Here is a 19,800-nt window from a genome sequence, read left to right as displayed (position 1 = left end):
AAAATTCATGTTTAAAATTACGTAGTCTCTCCGGGCTGGGGATGTGGCTCAAATGGTAGCACACTCACCTGGCATGTGGGAGGCACTGGGTTCGATCCTCAGCACCACATGAAAATAAAATAAAGATATTGGTTCCACCTAAAAAACTAAAAAAATAAATATTAAAAAAATAAAATAAAATTATGTAGTCTCTCAAATAACTTTTTTTTTTAAATTAGAGCTTTATAATTACACATAGTAGTTGGGTTCAACCTGACAAACTCATACATGCATGAAAATTGATTTCAATTCATGATCTTTCCTCTTTTTCCCTCCTATCCTCCTTTTCAAATAACTTACTACCTGATATTTTTCATTGTTGTTTTAAAATTAGGAGTGGCAGAAAGTTTTTGTAAGAATGTTTTAAAATATCAACTGGAAAACTATCAGTAGCATTTAATCATCCAAATGTTTTGTGAGCACGACACCAAACTCCAGATCCTTGCGTGAGTGATTGGCTGATAAGAGTTTTGTGTTGAGATGAGTCTCCAACATGAATGCCACCCTTTCCAGAGCAAGATGGATGCAAAGCTTCCTCTATATCACTTTCCATCTGCTTGACTCTAATAGATATTCTGCTTCCTCAGAAAAAAACTTATATTTTTTAAGCATTGTGGGGTACAGTTTCCATGTGAGTTAAGCCATGTAACGGGTGGCTCTGTGAAATTTTAGTGTCATCCTGCTATTCTATAATGTAATGTCATAATTCCCAAATAGTCTCATGTGTAAGGCTCAGAGTCGTTTTGCTTGTGACTACCATGTTTTGGCTATGTCTGTGCTTCTGCCTGGCAACATGAGTTGGGCACATTTTATGAGGCTGGTGAGAGACAATTAGCAGTGGAGTTTGCCTGGAGCCATGGATACACTGGGGTTTGTGTCTGTGCCTCTGGCCTGTATATCTAGGATTCACATGAATGCTTTGTGAGAACAGAGGGTTTAGTTTATCTTTGTTTGTACCTGATACAGAACTGGGGTTTAGCTGTAGTGCATTATTGATTATAACTGTGATAAAAGTAGATAGTAAAAGCAAATGCTGAAATAGAATTTTAGCCAAGAACCTAGCTCTCCCTAACTGTAGAAGCACTCCAGAGGTGGTGGTAACTGTTAGGTAGAAAATGTCCTTACACCATATGCTGACCACATTAGCATGTTATAGGCACCACAGCTGCATGAGCATTGAGTAATAATGGTTCAGACCTACCCAGTCATGTATGCTACTGGCCAGTCTGTTGTGTATGCATCATAATACTCACTGAGCACCAGTGTGTTCCTGGCATTGGAGTGTTAAAACAGCATTACACACAGATTTTCACAAACTGGTACTTGTCAAGCAACCAAGCAAGCTCTGTTAATAAACAAAAGTTTTCTAAGGAGAAGAAACAAAGTAATTTAGCAAAAGCTTGTCTGCTTAATCTCTAGAGAAAAGCTTGTGAGTCTAGCTGGGTTTTGGTCCTCTCCAGCTCAGTGGAAAAGGCTGAATTAGTGCTCTGCAGTCTGGGTTTGCCCTTGGGGCAGGAGTTCCCACACTTGGGTTTCAGGGGTCAGAATTAAGGGGCCACACTTGGGTTTGCCAGCATTTTCGTTGGCTACATAAAGTCATAGATAAAAATGGCTGTTATTTTTGCCCTTTCTTTAAATATCAGATTTTTAAATGTCTTTTTAAAAAAGTAAGTGATGCAACCTTCTGATTCAGAAACCAGAAGAAGGAGGGGAAGGGTGTGCTATGGGCAGGCTCCTTCCCGCTGCTTTCAGCCTGCCTCCCAGTTTCTCCTCCCAGAGCCAGATCACTGCTGGCAGTTCCTTGTGTATCCTTGCAGAGGTGGTTCATGTACTCCTGGGTACTCTACTCTACGTGAACTCTCCCTTTTAAAAAATGTGAATGGTAAAAATACTGTATGTTTGTTTTGCACCTTGCTTTTCCTTGTACCCCGTCTCTGGAGATAATAAAGAACTGTATTTTACTGCATCATCATCATCACAGATTTTATGCCAAATTTTTTTTCCAAAGAAGTGAGGTGTGACCATTATGTAAAGCTTTAAAAAAACTGTGATATTGCTTTTTTAAAAAAATATATTTTAAATGTTGATGAACCTTTATTTTATTCATTTATTTATATGCAGTGTTGAGAATCGACCCCAGTGCCTCACATATGCTAGGCAAATGCTCTGCCACTGAGCCACAACCCCAGCCCTGTGATGATATTACTTTAAAATCATTTATTACTAAATTGTCTTTGGTACAAGATTAGGATGCAAGGAATACCTGTAAATATGCTTTAATGCAGTGGCAACGATTGATTATGCAGTGAAACACGGAACTTCCTGGTGTTCTTTTCTTTGTTGCGGGGGAACATCATAGTATTGCACCTTATGGAGGTGCCTTGGTGAATCTGGCTAGCTCCACTTTGGTGAATGTTTGATTGTTCCCAGTCTTTTGTATTGCAGGCAACACTTGGTCTACATGAATGCATTTGCAGGATTAATTCCTCAGAGGAGACTGGCTTGGTCAAAGGGATGTGTGCCTTGGTAATTCTGACAGCTGTTACCCTCCACAGAAGTTATATGTTGGAGACTGGTGGGTGGCAATGCATCCCATTCCCCTGGCAGTTCCTTGATACCTTTCCTCCTTTTGGTTTCATAGAAGGATCACAATAATATGAGGCCAGGAAGGATGTGCTGAGATGTGACTTGTCTTGTCCTTTGTGTAATTATTTTGCAGCTCTGTTTTTCAGAGAAATGACTAGACCACCTGGCTTCACCTGGAATCAGTGCAGCAGGTCTGACAGTCCTGTCAGGCTGCTCTTACAGTGGGAAAAGCTACACTCTGATGCATGTCCCTTGCTGGTGTATTCAGTGTCTTTGAGGGAGTCTATGATTCTTTTAAGATGGTAATCTCTCCCCTATAAATCGAGGTTGGACATTTGGGTCTTTGGTCCCCTGTCCAGCACCCACATTCCTGGATTCTTTGGTTGGTGATTAAGTGGTTTCACCTTTTCCTGTTCCCTGTGATATAGTACTGAACTCATCTACTGCTGGAGGATCCTGAGTAGTTCAGGGCTTCTGAAATGGGTTGTGGAGTCCATTGCTTCTGTTTCTTCTCTAAGGGTCATGTTGATGCTGGCAAGAATGGTTGGACAGGAAACTGGTATTTATCATCAGTTCCTGTGTCTTGTAAGTAAGTGGTATTGTTGAAAAGTACTGCTTGAAAGCCTTTTACTTTTAGGCAAAAATAGTTGTTGTTGTTTTTTTCATTTTTTATTGGTGCATTATACTTGCATATATTGATGGAATTTGTTATTACACATTTGTATATGTGCACAATATGACAATATAATTTGATCACTGTCACTCTTTAGCCCTGTCCCCTCCCTCCCTGATAGTGTTTTTTAAATATATTTTTTAAAATTGTTAATGGAGCTCTTTACTTTATTCATTTATTTATATGTGGTACTGAGAATCAAACCCAGTGCCGTACACATGCTAGGCAAGTGCTCTTCCATTGAGCCCCAGCCCCAGCCCGATAGTTAAGTTTTGAAGTTGCCTTCTTGGATTCTCAGACTTCAGTGTATAAATGACCTTAAAGGTAGCTGTTGCTGAGTGGCATGTGATTATAAAGGAAAACTAATGTAACAGTAGTTAACTCTGTTTGTGGTGCTGAGGATCGAACCCGGGCCGCACGCATGCCAGGCGAGCGTGCTACCGCTTGAGCCACATCCCCAGCCTTAACTCTGGCTCCATCTCTTCGTCATGCTGCATTGCAAAGAGCATTGTGAACTCTGTTAATGTGGCCCTTTGTACCCAAACATCCCTTTAAATTTTGTGTGTGTGTGTGTGTGTGTGTGTGTTTGTGTGTCTCATAGTTACTGAATCTGTCAAAAATACTTTCATTTATGAAACCATATTTATGATAGCATATCATCTTTATTAATTCTTTTGTTGCCTGAATTAAATTTTGCTCTCAGAGGTAGAGGGTTAGAAGAGAGAATTGCTTCCTTGAAGAGCATTATGTTGACGATGAGTCTCATGCCTCATAAAGGCAAAGCGAGATCCACTTAGGGCTCTTAGCATCATTCTATGTATTTGGACGTATTTTCTAATTTAGTTCTGAAGTACTTGGCATTTGATGGCAGATTGTATTAAGCAGCACGTGGCATGCATCCTAATCAGGAAAATGTGAGTGAAGTCATCCAGAAGGCTGGACTGTGTTTGACAAGGACGCTTGCTTGGCGCTGCTGCCTCAGCTTACATCACACTGGAAAATAATTGCTAACGTCTCTTATGATAATCATTCCCCAACCACGGACACGAAGGACCCCAGATTGGTTGCCTGCACTAGTCATGAGTTGAAATGTTTGTCTGGGGAGCCTTTGGAGTCCGAAGCACAGTGCTCAGGTTGTGGCCTTGTTCTCATACCTTCTCCAGAGTAGGAGAGCCATCTTGTCTTTTGTTCAAGATTCCATTCCAGAGGAGAATAAAAATGGTATTTTACAAGCAGGATGAATAGTTATAAAGTTGAAAGTTCATAAAATGAATATCTTATTTAAATTTTATTGCTCACTTTCAACCTTTAAAACTCTATTTCCTTCTTGAAGAAGTTTAGAAAAATATCTCATGGAGACCATGAGTGATACAATCAAAAGAATCCATTGTTGAGGTTATATTATTGTTAAGAATTACTGACTGAGCACTTGCTCTGTGCTAAATGTCTAGTTGGTGCTGGACATAGAGATGAATGAAATATGACATCTGTCTCATGGATTACACCCCTTGTGGTTCTTGAGTGTGACTTAGCAATATAAAGGTGGTTTTCTCCAGATTGGGATGGATGGATGTTCCTAAGACCTTCTCAATGAACTTGGTGAATTCTGTAGTGATAAAAAATTGTATAAATAAACATTGAAATGTTTTTGTGCATGTTTTAATATTAAAATGATATCCATAATTGATATCATTGCAGGTATGTTGCTTATAATGAATAATAATAAATGTAATTCTCCTCACTTATAGTGAAAACCATGAAGCACCTCCATAGATCTGTAGGATTTCTCAAGACAGAACAAAAAGTCTTCCAGCTTAGAGGCCTGTGAGGGTCTGATATTCTATAAAACCATGGCAGGTTTTTCTGCAGAAAGTATTTCTTAGAATGTTATCACTTTTTAGAGAAACTAAGAGTGCTTTTGGATCTCTAGTGGTCTGGAAGGGAGTGACAAAGTTATAAAAAGTATGTACAGGGAAAGTTAACAGTCAGCTACAGGTAAGGTAGTCATATCACCACTGGGGACATGCAAGGAAGGGTTTTGGAGTCAGACAAACCTCAGGCAAGTTACTCATTCAGTTTCCCCATTTGGAAACCGGGACAACATCTACCTTTGTAAGTAATGTGCCTTGCACGTGGCTGGGGCTCTGTACTCTCCTCCCTCATCTCCCACTCCCACCACTTATGGGGTTGCTTAGATGTCAGGCAAAGCCTGTGGCAGGGCAGTGCAGATGGAAGCAGCAGGCCCACCAGAGGGAGCTCCGTGTGGAAAGGCAGCCCCCCGGGTCCAGGCCGGCTGGGGCATTGGTAACCTTGAGCAGGTGTGGGAGCCATGCTTGTAGCGATAGCAGTCCCCGCATCTTCACAGGATTCATTTTCCTGAGGATTGTTTTGAAAAGATACGCTCAGAATAGAAAGGGTTGGGCCAGTTTAGCTTCCAGGAGAACAAGTGCAGTAATGAATGGTAACGGTAACGGCCGACTCATGGTGAGGTGCGGAAGCCTTTGTAACGCGAAGCCTTCCTGGAGAGGCTGGCACCAGGTCCCAGATGTCTCCTGTCTGCACTCACACTAGTGTAGTTTTTGTATGCCAGTGATGTTTGTATAATTTTCTAATTTTTAAAGAAACTAATTAGTATTCTTGAGGCTCTGAGCAAGTTTATAAAACCATTACATTTGAAGTGTATTTATGATGTTCATTGCCTTTCTTCTCATTTGGATTTTCAGTTAAACTTAGAGTTTTATTTAGGGCCCATTTTTTCTAATGGCTTCCCTGGTTATTAATGTGAAAGTTTCTTCCTGTTGCACCATCTCTCACTCACTGGAGGATGTAAACTGCAAGTTGACTGTTGAATTTATTTGACCTGCACAGATGGAGATGGCTTTGGGTTTTTTGTGCCAGAAGAATCACAGAGTAAATATTGCCCAGCCAGCAACTAGGTTTATTAGTGTTAAAAACCAGTGTGTTTCTCCATTAGCTATGGTTTGTCTTTATCGCCAAAGTGAAAACAGTACTGCCATAGAGCGGGCTGTGTGCTTCCCACACATTCAGACAGTTGCAGCCGATGATGTTGTTTTGGAAGAGAGGAAGAGAAAGGGGCCCACAAAAATGGCCTATATGAGTTCGAATTTCAGTCCCACAGAAAATAGTTCACTGTTTCCAAATTCACATAGCACTTTAAACTGGACTAACACAGTATTATAGAGAACTTTGCTTTTAATCCAGTGCATAGATGAATATGATTTATTAATTTACCCAACACTTCAGTCTTCTGTATAAGGCACTGTGTTAGAGAGTGGCCTTTGTAAGTAACATCAATTATTGAGTCGCAGAGATGAGTCCTTCTAATGGATGCAAAGTTACTCTTCAAAGCATTCCCTTGGTGTCTTCTTAATTTCCAGGGCAAACCCCTTGTAGACAGACAAAGGAAAGCGCCAGGTCAGCCCCCGTTCCACTGATCACATTCCAAGCTGGGAACTCCAGAGGAGGAAGAGGGTTACAGTTTGTAAAAATGAGGCCTCAAGTCTTAGGAGGTGTGTCCCAGGCCAGAGCAGCTGTGCAGTGACCCGGCTTCCAGTCACCACTCCTCCGTCCTGCTCAGGAACTGTGCCTACAACAAGGGTCAATTGACGGGGCCTGACCCCAATTCTAAACCCAGCTTTCTTTAGATCTTTGCAGGTTAGGACTCTGGCCTAGGCTCTACCTACTCTACCTACAGGTGGCCTCTGCACTTGGTTTGTGAACTCTTTTCTCACTTTCACAATAAGTTTTAAAATGCATATTGGAAATGACATGGAAAAAAAAAATACTTCCTGAGTAGCATTCCTCCCTCACTTGCTGTGCCCTATTCCCCTTTCCCTGTCTTTGCTCATGGGCTCAAGTGCTCTGCCTTGTGCCCATTTTAGGTTTTATTGAAGGTATGGCCACATGCTGAGGACTATGGTTAGACCCTCATGTCTGCCTTCAGTGTGGCCCTCAAAACCCTGGGGGGGGCGAGGCCCCCTGTTGGCTCCCAGCCTTTCATTTGCAAGGTGAGCCCTTGATCTAGCCAGGGAGGTGCAGTGTGAATGTGCTGTGCTCATTCCCTTCCAGGGACTACAGTAGCAGTCCCTCTTTCCCTCCCATCCAGAGTCCCACCTACTAGAAGAACCTCACCAGCTGTTCAGAGATGCCCTGTCTGAGCTTTTGCAGTACACATGACCTGCACCTCACACTTGGATGTTGTGGTTACTGCATGGCATTGTGGCCTAACCAGATGGCAGGAGGCAGGAAGTGGGCAGTTAGAGCTGAGTAACACTAAGCTCTCCTGTGCCTGCAACTCTTTTTCAGCCCCAAAGGTTTGAAGGGGTTTTCACACATTAGGGAACATCAGAATCCACAGGATTAAAATAGGGATCATTGGCCCACCCAGAGCTTCTGATTCAGTGTGTCTGGGCAGGGCCTGAGAACTGCAGTCTGCGGTGTGCCCATAGCTGCTGTGGCTGCTGCTCTGGACCACCTTTTGAGCAGTCTGTGGTGGAGATTTAAAGAGCACAAGCTTTGAAGGCCACCTGTCCAGGTTTCAGTCCTGGTTCCAGAACTTGAGAGCTGGGTAAAGGTTTGCCCTCTCTCTAGCTTCACTTCATTGTAAGTACAACAAGTGAAATATTTCACTCACCTTATAGAATTGTGGGGGTCAGATAGATGGTGCATTATTACAGGGTCGAGCGTGTAGGAGAACTTTGTGAATGTCAGCCGCTATTAATAACCATTTTTGACAGGAATTGGGAAAAGATATGAGAGTACACTGATACAGGACTGAGACCCCTGGGCTGTGCCTCGGGCTGCTGTGGCTGCCTTGTTACCTGTGTGATTTGGGGCAAGTTATTTAAAATTATTGAAGCCTCAGTTTTATGCAGTTTCTTAATGCATAAAATGAAGATAATAGTATTTTTCTGTCTCCCTGTTGGTGGTGTGAGACTCAAATGGAGTGATATTTGGAGAGAATTTGAGTGAAAGGCTGGATGTTATGAACAGTATGTATCAAACACTGTCAAGCAGCTCTCGGTGATGCCATGGTATACTATGTCATGTGATTAAAGGTGGCCAGGCCTCAGGGGTGAGGAGACTTTAGGGGTGGACTATCTGTCCTACACCAAAGGCTCTGGTTATATACTGCAATTTTCAGGCCCCCCCTTCAAACTGTCATTTATTCCAGTGATCTGACCTTAGTAACATTCTGCCTGCCTACCCTCTTCCAAGCCTTTGTCCACCTCACTTGGGGCTAAGCTAGAAGTCACCATTCTAATCAAAAGAAAATTGATAACCAAGCTGGTTTAATATCCTGTGTTAATTAAGTCTGTAGACTTACAGGTAGTTTTATATTATAAGCAGCTCACTTGTAATATTTTCATTTTAAAATAATGTTTAAGCTCCTTTAAATTTTAAAGAATTCGTGTCATAGTTTACAGCCAGTTTTCTCCCAAAGCATAGATTTAATAATAACTCTTTCTCCTGGGGACTGTATAAACGTGGGTAATTGTAGAGTGTTTGGAGACTGCATGCGTTCCTTATTACGAGGCGCGGTGAGAGTATGAGAGGAGAATGTGCAGATGCATAGTCATTATCTCCTCCTTGACCCACCACTCGGGCAGTGGGCGCCCCTCTTCATTTATGTAACTGTCTACCAGTTCTCTGTGGTCACAGCTCTTATCCTTTCCTAGCACTGGGACAGAAACTAAAGAGATCTCTGAAGCAAAGCAGAGCCGCATTCTGCTCACTGCGCAAAGCAGAGCTGGCTTCCTTTATGGGCCCTGCACCTTTTGCATGGTAGAGACGAAGTGGGGAGGGAGGCAATTGAGAGACGTCTGGGTGACTTTTGCCTGGTTTTCCCCTGGGAACACTTTTGCTCCCTAGGTTCCTTTCAGGCTTAGGTCACAATAGGTGTTGGTTCAGCTTTGCTCTGGTCCTTTGTAGACATCTGCCCACATCACAAAGCCTGCATTTGGCACAGCCTGCATGATTGGCACTGCCTCCCCGGGAAGAGTCCAGTCCTGGAACAGCGGGGGCTGCAGGTGCACTGGCACGTGGTGGGGAGCTCATACAGGCCTGGCCTACCCAGAGCCTGGCGACACTCAGCAGCACCGTCTCGTCCCTGAAATATCTTGGCCTTGTGGGCTTGTCACTCCAATTAAAACTTACACATGAAAGCAGCCCAGGCTGCTCCTCCCTCTGTGCTGAGTGTGTGTGTGCTGTGCCAGAAGCATGTCATGGAAACTGTTGGGGGGCACGTTTCAGAGACCTGAGCTCATTCAGGGAGCCAGCTCTTCAGTCCTTGCATCTTGCTGGTCACTGCTGCTAAGTGCACCTGAGAGGCGAGGTTCTGTTTGCCAACAGAAAGTCACCTTTGGGACGGTGGTGAAAGTCATTTTCCACATGTTCACAGATATGGCCGTGTTACCAAGCCTCACGCTATGACTTATCTCTGGCAAGGACTTACAAAATAGTCTCTCTGGCTGATTGTCAAAAATTACATCATATCGGAGTAAACTGCTTTTAAATCAGACATCCATTATTCATGTATATTAACTGCTTTTTTATTTTTTTATTGGCTGTTTTGTGTATGATTTACTCTTTTCTCACTAGCTCCCTCTCCCTCCTCAATTGTCCATCTTTCTCATCCCTTTTTTAAAATCTTAGCTCATCTGTGAATTTACAGAAGCTTTCACTTAGCTTTGTGTGTGAGCACTGATACATAGATACTGCATTTTTTTGTAGTTAAATTTCACATTTCTCTGGATCATAGTTACATTGAATTAGAATCTCACTTTTAGTGGTTTACATGAGTAGATTCTACCCCAAAGATTTATAGGCCTTTATCTTTTATATGTTTTGTACTTTTTTTAAAAAAATGAGTGTTCCTAGTCTCATACTTCAAGACTGGAATGAAACTTTACTTGCAACTCAGGAAGCAGCTCCATGCCTTGCCACTGGTGGACAGCTGATTGACTTAACATTCCATTTGTATTCGTGAAGCCTGTCTTTACTACAAGGCAGTGTGGCACCTGCCTGTACTGGACAGGTCCACACAGGTGTGCAGGGCTTACGCATCTGTGCATTCTTTTATCAGTTGTATACTGAGCCCCTCTCGTGTGCAAGGCATGGTGCAGGTATCCAGAGAAGTGTTCATTCACACAGTATGGTGTGAACATGAAGCATGCCCTGTGCATCTGCCATCTTTGTGATCATGGTACATTTTCCTTGTTTTATAATATTTTCGTTGTTGTTTATGGTGTTTGATTGCTTGCAACAATGACTAGAGACTGGAGAGTGTTTACTCTGCTGAACTCCCAAACCAGTGTTATGTGTTATTTTTGTTGGAAGGAGCCAGGATTTGTCTACTTCTAGCACATTTACTTGAGTCTGTTCAGTACTCCTTCCAGCACATCAGAATGTTTTTCTGGAATTGTTTTCTGTTTCCCAAAAGTACTTCCTTTGGAAGGTTTTTGTTGTTGTTGTTGTTGTTTTAGTGAGGATCTATTGGTCTCAAGTGCTCTCAGTGTTTTAATCCAAAAACATTTTTATTTCATCTTTAAAAGGTAATCTTCCTGTCTTTTATAGTTCAGGTTCACAGGTACTTTCCCTTAGTCTTTTTTTTTTTTTTTTTTTTTTTTTTATGCTAGGGATTGAACCCAGGGCCTTGTGCATGCAAGGCAAGCACTCAGCCAACTGAGCTGTATCCCCAGCCCTCCCTTAGTCTTTTGAAGATACTGGTTGTGCTGCTGAGAAGGTGGCTGCCAGCATACCTCTCAGACCCTTTTAGGATTTTTTTCTTCCTCTTGATGCTTTTAATATTATCTCTTTGTTTTTAATTTTCTGTGATTTTACCCCAGTGTCTCTAGGTATGGATTTATTTTTTAATTTATCTTCTTTGGAAGATAAATTTCTTGTGTTTCCTTCCTTTCCATTGCAGAAAATTCCCAGCCATTTTTCCTGTTGAAATTTCCTCTCATTTCTCTCTGGAGCTCAGGTCAGATGAGTGCTGGACACTGCTTGCTCCTCTTTTCCATCTCTCTCTGTTTCATTCTGGGTAATTCCTCATATCAGTCTTCAGTTCACAGATTCCCTCTTGGACTCATCCTTCTTCTTGTTTATATCATCCATTGACTGTAATTTCTATGATTTGTTTTTCAAACCTACTTAATAAGTTTTGCTAAGTTACATTCTCTCCCTCTTTTATCTATCAACATTTTTGACATGCTTGTTTTTTTCTTTATTTGAAAAATACCTAATATGCTTGGAAGTCTAATTGAGCTTGTTTTTTTAAATATTTATTTTTTAGTTATAGGTGGACACATTATTTTATTTTCATGTGGTGTTGAGGTTCGAACCCAGTGCCTCACGCATGCTAGGCGAGCAGTCTACCTCTGAGCCACAACCCCAACCCTAATTGAGCTTGGTTTTGTTTCTCTCACTTAGGATAAATTGCTTTTTTCTGCTTTGGGAATTATTTTTTAACTGTGAGCTAATCTTTGGCTGATCTTGATTTATAGGTCTCTTAAGGGGTCTGGGTGGAGGTTGTCCTCCTGAGAAGATTCTGCCAGGTACTGGAACCATATCACTGAACTGAAAATACTTGAATCACTAGGCTTGGGTTCTCCTGGCCATGCGGATGGTGTGAATTCCGCCTGAACTCATGGGAGGGCACACATGTGATCACAGCTTGAGTTTTGTCCACCCTGAGCTGAAGCTGAGGTGGACAGATTTCCATAAGGTGAGCTCTCTCCACCAGTAGATAGATTTTTTTTTCCTCCTTGTTTGCTTTTATCTAAGTGCCTAAAAAGGCTCGGCTTTATGGAGAACATTTTCCTTTGTGTTGGCCAGACCCTTGGTCTTCCATTTCACCAGCTGTTTGGGCTCCTGACACTGGCATGCGTCCCTGGCCTAACGTTCACTCACCTTTCTGATTTTCAGTGCTCTAGTCACTTTTGGCTCCTCTGAATTTCCTTAATTTCTTATGAGTTAAACAGAATGTCTGAAGGCCTGTCTGATAACAGGTAGAATCATATCCTGTTTTTCAGCATTGTTTTCTAGGCATGTTAGTTTGCCATCTTGTGAGCAGTGGAATCTCGGGACTGGATGCAGTTTCAGTTTCCTAGAATGTAGATATGATGACCAGGTATCTGTGCAGCCTCCCTCTCTTTGGGGAAGGGTGAAGCAGTTTCTTTGTACAAGCCAAATATCTGGGCATGGAAAAATGTGTTAAGCATTAAAAAGAATGTTAATCTTTATTGGGTTCCTAATGAGGATGATTTCGGTGTTTGACTGGTATGGAGTCCCAGTTATCTCCAAACGCCAATGCAAGTACTTAACAAGATGCAGAGAAGGTGTAACTAATATAGTACCTGGCACATCCTGGGCCCTTGCTGCATGCTGCAGGAATGAATGAATGATAGGAGTTCCACTCCAAAGGAGTTACTTAGAGTCTTAAGTCTTATAGAATGTTCTCCAGTGTGTGGTGCAGTGTTGTAACAGAGCTGCACCTGACCTAACTTCAGAGTCTCCTTGGGGACTCTCCCATCCTCCATGTTTTAAGACTTGGAAGAGGATAATGCATGGTTCAAGATGGCCCCGTGAGAACACCAGATGAAGCATGTAGACAGTAAATACCTCCCACCCTGACAAGAGGGGAGAACTCTGCGTGCTGAGGGCTTCTTCAAGAAGAGAGCACAGAGTACACTTGAGTGGGTGGGAAAAGAGAACATGAGGTTTACTGGCTCTGTGCTCCAGAATTTGGCTTCTGATCATGACTTTTCCCCCAAGAAGAGCAAAATATATGTGGTAGTGATGGAGGAGAGCTTTCAGGGAGCAGAAAGGAAGAGAGGTAGACCATGTTGTCTCTAAGGCTGTCCATCAGGTCTTCTTCCTGTGCCTTTTAGCTTCTGTTCTGCTTCAGTTCATCCAGTGTCTCCTGACCTTTGGCTTTGTTACTTCCTTTTATAAAATGATAGTGGACAAATTTAATTCGCAAAGCTTTTAAAATGCTTCAGTCTCATGAGGAAGTCACCTGCCCACTCCTGACCTGCTTGGAGAGGCTGTGCTGGGGTTCTGAGGTGGTCTTGGTGCTACTTGGTGCTGGCTGGTTGTAGGTCTAATGCCTTTCACTATTTTGGTAAACTTGAAAAAAACATGCACGGAGTTCCCTTCTTTGTTCATCAGAATTCTAGGCTGACAGGGCTCCATAATTTCACTTCATATTCACTTTTGAGGGTAATGTCAGTCCCAGATTTAGGAAGAGTTTGCAGTGCCAAACCCCCTTCTTGCTGAGCGAAGAAGGAACTGGCCTGCCTTGGACTTACCCCATTACAATGATAGTGGCCATTTCCCAGCCCTTTCCATTACGGTTTGGAAAGTAACATCTGGGCACCCCAGAGGATCCAGGTCACATAGGGAGGATGCAGGCCCGATCAGGGCAGCTGCTGATGCTTCCCAGATGTTGGGCCTGAGGTTGTTGCCTCCCTTCTGAGTGTACTGCCCCTGCTGCTTGAGGCACCAGCTGCTAGGATACAACTATTCGGTGGGTCAGTGGGTCTCCACAGAGAGGTGGTCCTGGGTATAGAGGAGCAGGACAGCTGGTGGCCGGCAGCAGCTGGCAGAGGCGCAGACTCTTTCATCTGGCAGCAGACTGAAGCTCCTGCACGTCATCTGCCATCCCTGTTCATTCCAGTGCGTATTGCATAAAAAGTGACTAAGAAATATTTTTGACTTGCTGTTGAATGAATTATAGCATTATATGTGTTTTATCTTAAAAATTCAGAAACAACCCAAATATTCACTAATATAGAATTATATATGCCGAGAGAAATTCTGTGTAGCCATTTAAAATAAGATCTGACTGTAGTCGCTGACAAGTGAAAAAACAAATTGTAAAATAATAATCCATGCAGAGAAGAAAGTTTTTGGACACATATAAAAAAGAGAGATATACAACATTGATATATAAAAGTCTAAAAGTATATATACCAAACTGTTAAAAGTGGTTTTCCCTGAGAGATGGATATACAAAAGACTGCCACTTTGTTTTATTAAGTAATTCTGTTATGTTAGAATTTGATTCAAGATGTAGCATATTTGAAATCAGAAAAAAACATTTAGAAATAGATTTCAGAGAAATAAGAATAATTGATAAAAATTGAAAGTTAAGTTTCTAAGGCTGGGATTTATCAGAAATAATTCAAGATCTCTAAGGGGAAAAACACCATAAATAGAGGAATTTCTGCCCAAGTTCCTTCTGAAGACAATGCTTTCAACCACACTGTGCCTTCTAGGTCTAGTGGAAGCCAGAGAGCAAGGAAATATGCCCAGGGTCTGTGATGACATCCTACATTTCCTGTAGGTAACACCAGTCTCAGCATGGTTTAGCTGTTTTGGATAATTCTTTTTTTTTTTTCCTTTTCTTTTTTTAGTTGTGGATGGACCTTTATTTTATTTATTTATATGTGGTACCGAGGATCGAACCCAGTGCCTCACACATGCTAGGCAAGCGCCCTACCACTGAGCCACCACCCCAGCCCTGTTTGGATAATCCTTAAAGAAACATCTGATGCCAGTAAAAAATTTGCTCTGTGATCACTGCTTAAGTCCTCCCATAATATACACTTGGTACTTAAAAGAAAAAAATCCCCAACAATATCTGTTGACTTGGTGGCCACCAGCACAGCGCTTTCTTCAAGATTGGGGAGGTCTGGGTAGCTTTTTTCTTCTTTTCAGCATATCTGTACACCCTGAGAATGAGTCAAGTGACCGTGGGTTGAGATGCACCCAACTAGGGCAATAAAGAGAAAAATTAGTCTAATGCATGGTCTTAACAAGAGAGAGTGCGAGCATGAATAATTAATCTCACTAGTCTGTGGTAGTCAGATAAAATGAAGTCCCATTTGCTCAACCTTATTAAAAGAGAGAGAGTGTGGAGGGAGGGAGGGAGCCATGGTAAAGGTCGTTAAGGGACTTGTAACGTGGAAGAACCGCCTTTGAGATGGTAATGTGTTTTCTAATCTCTGTGGTCTTTAACTAAACGCAATGATAAAGGTACTCTTCGGGTAGTTCTGATTCCTTGAATTATTGAACATTTTAGAAAATGCTTGACTCTTGACTGCTGACTTAGATGTTTTCATGATGAATTTGCAGAGAGTCTTTTTGAATCACTCAGAGATGATTCGTCTACTTGTCAAAGAAAAAAAAAACTTCTAGAAAAAGTAAAGACATATGAATTGACTCCATATCAGATTTCCAGGCTAGCATTTACCTTGTTTATTTTACTGACTGAAGACCCACCTTCCTGCTATAGAAGTTGAAGTGTTTTAAAAACAAGAAAATTGTTCCAAAATATTGAAAACTCTGTTGATGAGTAGGAGCACAATATTGCTTCTTTTAATTATACATATTTTTTTGTGTGTGTGGTGCTGGGGTTGAACCCAGGGCCTTGTGCATACAAGGCAAGCACTCTACCAACTGAGCTATATCCCCAGCCCTAATTATACATATTTTTAATTGAAACATAGTTGTTGTACATATTTATGGGGTACAGTGTGGCATTTCAGTTCACGTGTACAATGTATAATGATTAAATCAGAGTAATGGCATATCCTTCAGTTCAGACATTTATCATTTCTTTGTGTTTTTAATACAAAGAAATGTTAGGGGGAAGAAATCTCTATTAGGAGACAGGCATGGCAGCACATGCTGAGGCCGAGTCAGGAATGCAAATTTGTGGCCAGCCTGGGCAACTTAGCAAGGTCTTGTCTCAAAATAAAAAATTTAAAAAGGGTTGGGTTGGGATATAGCTCAGTGGTAAAGAACTCCTGGTTTTAATCCCCAGTTACCAGTGGGAAAAACTTCTTTTGGTCATTTTGAAATACTCACAGAATTAATACACACCACCAGGTTGCTGTTTTTAATTTTTTTCATTCACTTCAGGAGTTGATTTTATCTGATTTTTGGTTATTTGCTAAAGATAAAAAAATTTCTAGATAGAATTATTTCTATGTTCTTATATGGAATAATAATCTTATTTTGGTTATTTTAGAATTGTTAATTTTTTCTGAGTCATAAACTTGTTTTTAAGTGCATTTAGTTTATTCTCTAGTCTTTATGGATTAAGAAGGCATTTTGAATTCTGAAATTGTCATCTCTCCTTCTAAATGCTGTTAGCAATGGTTAATTAGTATTGTGGTGATATTTCAACTATCAGGAATTTCCAAAGAGTGGCTTGTTAGAAATGTGTGCTGACAATGAAATTGATGGTTGTCAAAGTGGAGACTATTTAATTTATTATTAACTTCTCAATACCAACATAAAAATCTGCACATGGGTAAGTGATAAATGTATAGGTTAACAAGAAAAGAGCATGTCATTTCCATGTGTTGCTGACAGGAGAATTTCTATACAAAAGAATACAATTAAAACTTTTGAGTTTGGTGATTGATTTTAAAATATTTACCACATTATTAACAGAATAGATAGTATGGTCGGAAGTTGGTATGTGTTCACATTAGTGAGGCAGCTTTTGAACTGAATTTTGGAGCAAGGACTGTGTCCCCGGCACCTGCCACAGTGATCTATATTTATCATTTAATGTTTGTCAAATTAAGTTGAATTGAATTGTTAAGGTTTTTTTTTTTTTAAGCAAAAGACTTGATCTTTGGGGAAGATTCTTGTGAATCATCCTTTACCCCTATCCCACCCCAACTTTGCAGGGGAGAAGGCACAGAAGTGTTCCAGAATGACAGATGCCCTGTCTAGAGAGCTCAGGCATCTTCTTATTTGCTTCCATACCTTACAAAAGAGAGCTCCCCAAAGCAACAAGAGGGAGTTGGAAGAAGGTTTGGGTTTGGGTTTGCAGTTCAGTCCAAAGGAACCATCTGAGGGTTAAGTACAGGCTTCATCCTCCTGATGCTTGTACCGTCCATGCTTTTACCTTATGTGGTGCAAGTACAGGAAGAGAACCCAAGCTGGATCCCTGCAAGCTTCCCCATCACTTGTTCAAGTTCCCATTACTTCTAAATCAGAAGCAATCTATGACCTTTAGTTTCCGTCCTTCATTTGCTGTTGAATTGGGAAACGTGGGCTGGGGATATAGCTTAGTGGTGGAGCACCTGCCTTCCATGCACAGAATATCTAAAATTAGGATTCCTAATGTTCCCACTTGGCATTTCTCTCTGTGTCCCATGAATTTGCACTTGGCCTGAGCTACTCTTTGGATTTTCCTCTCTTCTTTTCTTTGCATTTCCTGTTGTTTTTTTCTATTGGCCCTACCCCTCTCCTTTGAATAACCTGGAAGTGGTCAGGAGATGAAGCAGCAAGACCACCTTCTTCAATAGGACCTGAGTGGAATGCTCATGCCCTGAACAGTGGTGAAGGGATGTGATCTGAGGCACTGAGCACCCGCATGTTTTTCTTCCTCTTTCAGATTCTCGTGTACAGCCTGGAAGCTGAACGCTGCCTCTCAAAGCTGGGTAACACACTCGGTGACTTCACTTGTGTCAACCTCAGGGACAGCCCTCCCAACCTTATGGTCAGTGGCAACATGGATAGGAGGTAGGTTTGAGTTGGACTGCAGTTTTGGCAGAGGCCTGGCCCCCAGCCTCCAGGGTGCCGGTTGGTGTGTGCTCTCACTCTTATGTTCTCACCCTGTAGCTTTGCCCACCTGAGTTCTGACCCATCGGATCCATGGTCTTGACAGAGACCCCAGGTTTGTATTAGGTAATAGTTGGATCTCACTACGCCTCTGCTTCATTTCTGAAGCACCGTGGGACGGCTTTCTTTTCAGCCAGTTGGTGGACACAGTTGGTGGAAGGTCCAGCAAGACCACTTGGAATATCCTTTGTCCCCCTGCTGCAAAATTTCTTTGGCATTTAAAAGCTCACTTTCTAATATTAAAAACAATAACCTAAGGGATGAATCATGTTCAACAAAACAGGGTTGCCTGCCAAATGATGTCAAGAGTGTGTTTCAGAGCACTATGGTGTCCCTCTGGTGATGGGGGAGAAAAGAGACTTGATGTGAACAGATTCCAGTTTCTATTTAGCTGATTAGCAGCCTTCTCTTTAACACATTGGCTTAGAGAGTCGGATTTTCCTGGTAACGGGTCCAGTGCCAGCCCCGGACGCTCCAGGAACCATCAGCACGAAAGGATTAAAGTGTTTGAAAGACCCTCTGAGTCCAAATTTTAGGTTTTTCCTGTTCCCCATTCCCTCTCCCCCCTGTCCTTTCTTTTCCTTTTCTTTCAGCCTTTTTTTTTTTTTTGGCTGGTTATCTGCTGTGTCTGATCCAGTACCCTGAAGAGAGGTAGTGTGGCTGGAGGCCAGGGTCTGCTGGCGCCCCTCCCCTGGGCCCGGCCCCGGGCTGCAGGTGGTGGGCTGCTCAGTGGTGGGCATCAGCTCATGAGGCAGGCGCTTCTCCTTGCCAAATCCCAGACCTCTGTACCACCAGTGCAATAGCTTGCAAAAATAATTATTTTATTAAATAATATTTTCAGTTCCCAACCTTCACCCAAGTAGCTTCCCACCTCCAGTTTAGAGCAAAAAATGATGTATGTACGCTTCATTGGAAAACCATATTCTTGTCATTTTGTTTTCCTCAAGGTCTCTGAAAGTGGTTGATATTTTGATGCTTAAGCATTGAACTCTTGAGTTCAGTGTGTGTCCAGTTTTTCTCTATAAAATCTAGTCTTGTTAAGTAGCCCCTACACATGGCTCAGCAAATGAAACAAATCAGATTGCTCCAAGCTTATCTCATAGAATCTTCACACAGGAACCAAGTAGCTTCTTGTTTTCAAAAGAGCAAATATAGAGGGCTTTTGGGGACATCCAAATGGAAAGGCTTGGGATTGTAGATTAAGCCCCAGATTTGTTTGCAGTGTGAGCATTTAGGTGTTGAGCCACAGTGAGACTCACAGGAAACCTAAATGGTATTGCAGAGAAGAGACCTCTGCTTGTGCATAGTGTAGCTCAGTTAGCTCCAAGAAAATGGTGAAAGCAGACTGTCCTGACCATGGTGAGCTGCACATCAGCTTGTCAGTCAGGAGTCCTTCGTGCACCTGATAAAGCTGCCTTATCATGCATCCACTGCCAGAAGAAGAGTCACATGTATGGTATGAAAGGCCTCTCTGGTCAGTTTGAAGCTCAAATCTGACCATGCTAAATAAATTTCGTTAGTAAACTGGTGTTGCATTAAAAAAAAAAAAAATCCCTCTGTCCCTCGGGATGAAAAAGAATGGTGACTAAGAACTTGGACTGGGTATCCAGCGCAGCATTTAGACAGGGCCAGTCCTAGGGCTGTTTGACCACTGCCCTGCATCAGGGGCTGGCCTTCACATGTAAGAAAGCGCTATGAATCAGAATCTTAAGTCTTCAACAAGCACTTGAAATACAGGATTAAAAATACTTTGTTTTGGGCTGGAGATGTGGCTCAAGCGGTAGCGCGCTCGCCTGGCGTGCGTGCGGCCCGGGTTCAATCCTCAGCACCAC

At 42.1% G+C, this 19,800-nt stretch overlaps 1 protein-coding gene across 1 annotated transcript in view; it reads left to right on the top strand.

Moving 5' to 3' along the window:
• Nucleotides 1-19,800, top strand: part of Fbxw8 (F-box and WD repeat domain containing 8) — a 108,590-nt gene that overhangs the window by 71,546 nt on the left and 17,244 nt on the right. Inside the window, exon 8 of the mRNA XM_026386028.2 lies at nt 17,742-17,869. Coding sequence (XP_026241813.1) covers nt 17,742-17,869 — 128 coding nt within the window. The remainder of the gene's footprint in view (nt 1-17,741; nt 17,870-19,800) is intronic.

This window comes from Urocitellus parryii, chromosome 3 (assembly GCF_045843805.1).
Source record: "Urocitellus parryii isolate mUroPar1 chromosome 3, mUroPar1.hap1, whole genome shotgun sequence".
Lineage (NCBI taxonomy): Eukaryota > Metazoa > Chordata > Mammalia > Rodentia > Sciuridae > Urocitellus > Urocitellus parryii.
Note: the sequence above shows the minus strand (reverse complement) of the source record. Positions and strands in the feature narration are given on the sequence as shown.